This window comes from Diabrotica virgifera, chromosome 9 (assembly GCF_917563875.1).
Source record: "Diabrotica virgifera virgifera chromosome 9, PGI_DIABVI_V3a".
NCBI lineage: Eukaryota > Metazoa > Arthropoda > Insecta > Coleoptera > Chrysomelidae > Diabrotica > Diabrotica virgifera.
Window position 1 is genome coordinate 174,815,874 of NC_065451.1, and position 3,284 is coordinate 174,819,157.

Here is a 3,284-nt window from a genome sequence, read left to right on the forward strand (position 1 = left end):
TATCATCTAAATAGCAATGAACATTTGGTATACCTGCCAATTACCGATTGAAAAATTGCTGGTGCACTTGCTATACCATATGTTAACCTAGTAAACCTAAATAAGCCAATATGTGTATTTATAGTTAAATATTTTTGGAAGGCCTCATTTACTTTAAGCTGTTGATAGGCACCTGATAAATCTATACAACAAAATATTTTACCTCCAGCTAAACTTGCAAAAATATCCTCAGGTAGTGGTAATGGGTATTGCTCTACACTTAAAACTTTATTTACCGTAACTTGAAAATCAGTGCAAATTCTAATATCCTCAGTGTTTTTCTTAGCTACAACTACAATGGGTGAAGCCCATTCACTATGTTTGACAGGTTTTAAAATACCGACTTGAACCATCTGATCCAATTTTCTTTCAACTAATGGCTTAATAGCATATGGCATTGAGTATGCCTTTTTAAAAATAGGAATCACATTATCTTTTATGTTAAATTTTACTTCAAAATGTTTGATTGGACTACACATATTGCCATCAAATAATAATTTATATTTATTTTTAATAGACTCAATTAGATCATCTCGTTCATTTATATGACCTATTTGCCCATCCATACAAAATATAGCTTTCCAGTCAGGAAACAAGATATTGAGCCAATTCCTTCCAAGCAGTGGCGTGAATTCCTTACCTGACTCTATAACTGCCAATGGCAACTCACATGTTTTACTCCCATAATGTACATTCACTGTACATTCACCTACAGCTTTAATAGGTTGACCTGAAACAGCAGTAAGTTTGTAATTTACAGGTGCTAAAGCTAGATTTAGTACATTTTTAAATTTGGATACAGACATTACTGTTCTACATGCACCAGTATCTACTTCAAAGGTTACATTTTTATTGTTTATCTTTAGGGTTACATGATATGCAGAATTTGACACATCACTCACTGTATGAAGATTAAATATGTCATTATTTACCTCGTCACTATCAATGTTATATTCCTCCTCTTGTACTACATTCACAGGTTGTGGTCGAATATCTGGACAGAAATTCTTGACATGACCAAACTTTGCACAAAAAAAACATCTCCATTTTTCAGCTGGGCATTTACCTCTATGATGACTTCTGCCACAATTTTTACAACTTTGATCTGCACTGAGAGTTGATCTAAACTTTGGATTTCTATGCTTGCCTCTGTTTAATACATTTATATTACCTCCCTCAGATAATAACTTAACTTGTTTCTGTGCTACTTCTGAGGCCAAAGCTAACTGACAAGCACTTTGAAATGTTAAATCTACATCACCCAACAACTTCTTTTGTGTTCCTTCGTCTCTAATCCCACAAACAAACCTATCCCTTAGAGCCTCTTCTAGAAACTGTCCAAAATTACAAGAATTTGCCAACTTCCTTAGCTCTACACTGTAATCAGAGATAGATTGATCAGCTTTTTGTTCACACCGATTGAAAACAAAACGTTCGTAGATTTCGGACACAGGTGGAGAAAAATGTTTAATCAATTTCCCTTTCACTTCTTGGAACGTAAATTCGGTTGGTTTCTTTGGGGCCACTAAGTTTTTCAACACCTGAAAAAGACTCGTACCTCCTAGTGTGATTAACATTGAAACCTTCATATTTTCTTCAACCTTATTAACAGTAAACAAATGTTCTAATCTTTCTATGTAGGATTCAAATTCTTCTGGAACACCGGTAAAAGCTTCAATATTACCTATCAACGCCATGTTGCTGACTACAATAACTAATATAAAACACCTCTCTGTATAAACCCTATCGTAAATAGGAACTTCACTTTATTTTTTTTTATCCCGTCGCCAAAATGTTACGTTTGAGCCCGTGATACAGATACTAAATTGTACTTTGATTACTTTATTATCAAATATATTATCTAATACAGAGATGAGAAGAGCTTGCCTCCAGTTTCTGGTTACCTGTCATCTGTCGTCGTTGACAGCCCAACGCAACGTTGCCAAGCAACTCAGAACTCACAATTAAATACACAACAGATATATTCTTTCGTTCTGCGACACATTATCGTAATACTGATATCATCAACTGTCTTAATAACACATATTCGAGACGCAGGTCGAAGAGCTAGTCGGAGCCAGTACGTCTTCTTGCTTTAATGCTTTGACTATTGAAAAGTTCTCAGTGAGCTCATTTTGTATTCTGAGAGTTGATGTTGATGAGTCCACTGTTGTTTTTACTTTTCACTAATCGGATATATTTTTGAAACATGTTAAAGCGATGCAATATTTGATATAACTTGTGTCTATTAATTGAGTAGTAGGCTTATTCAAAATCTATGAATATGTTGTGAACATCAATGTCGTACTCTTATAATTTGTTTTACTGTGAATAGCTGGTCAGTTGAAAACCGTTTCGATATTCCCCGGCAATATTTTTAGTTAATTGTTTGAGTCGTTTGTTTATTATGTTCCTAAATAAAACCTTTGTACGCTGTGCACAAGAGGGTTACATCGCGATATAATTTTCGCATTTCAGTTTATTCCTTTATTTATAGATTGGGCATATAATAATTAATGCACGAAATACGAACTACTTGGTATAATTATATAAATGAACTGTATAATGATGATAAACCCGAAGAACTGGCGACTTTAGATGAAGGTGAAGGACCAGAAATACTAAAATCAGAAATACTACATGCTATAAAATTGGCAAAAAACAAGAAAGCCGTTGGTCCCGACAACATACCTACAGAAATGTTAAAGCTCATAAATAAGGAAAACATTGGAATACTAGTCAAACTTTTCAATGATGTTTATTCGACTGGTGATATCCCTGAAGATTGGTTAAAGTCCGAATTCATAACCCTACCAAAGAAACAACGTCCAAAAAACTGTAGCGATTATAGAATGATAAGCCTTATGAGCCTCACTTTGAAAATCTTTCTACGTATCATTCACAGTAGAATCAGAGATAAATGTGAAGAAGACCAGGATGAAACACAATTTGGCTTCAGAAATGGACTGGGAACCCGGGACGCACTCTTTGCACTAAATGTGTTATTGCAGAAATGCCGAGATCAAAGGAAAGACGTCTTTGCTGTATTTATTGATTATGAGAAGGCCTTTGATCAAGTACAACATCACAAATTAATTAAAATATTAAAGGATAAAGGAGTTGATAGTCAAGATGTACGAAGAATCATAGAAAAATTATACTGGCGTCAAACAGCGACAGCTTGCATAAATGGAAAATCAACAGAAATATGCAAAATACAAAGAGGTGTCAGACAGGGTTGTATA

At 34.4% G+C, this 3,284-nt stretch overlaps 1 protein-coding gene across 1 annotated transcript; it reads right to left on the minus strand.

Moving 5' to 3' along the window:
- Window positions 1-601: 601 nt before the first annotated feature.
- Window positions 602-2,918, minus strand: LOC126891962 (uncharacterized). Its single transcript, XM_050661320.1, has 2 exons — window positions 972-2,918; window positions 602-769 (listed from the first exon to the last, which is right to left on the minus strand). Exons 1-2 carry the CDS (start codon window positions 1,734-1,736, stop codon window positions 749-751), a joined length of 786 nt encoding a protein of 261 aa, XP_050517277.1. The 5' UTR covers window positions 1,737-2,918; the 3' UTR covers window positions 602-748.
- Window positions 2,919-3,284: the final 366 nt, after the last annotated feature.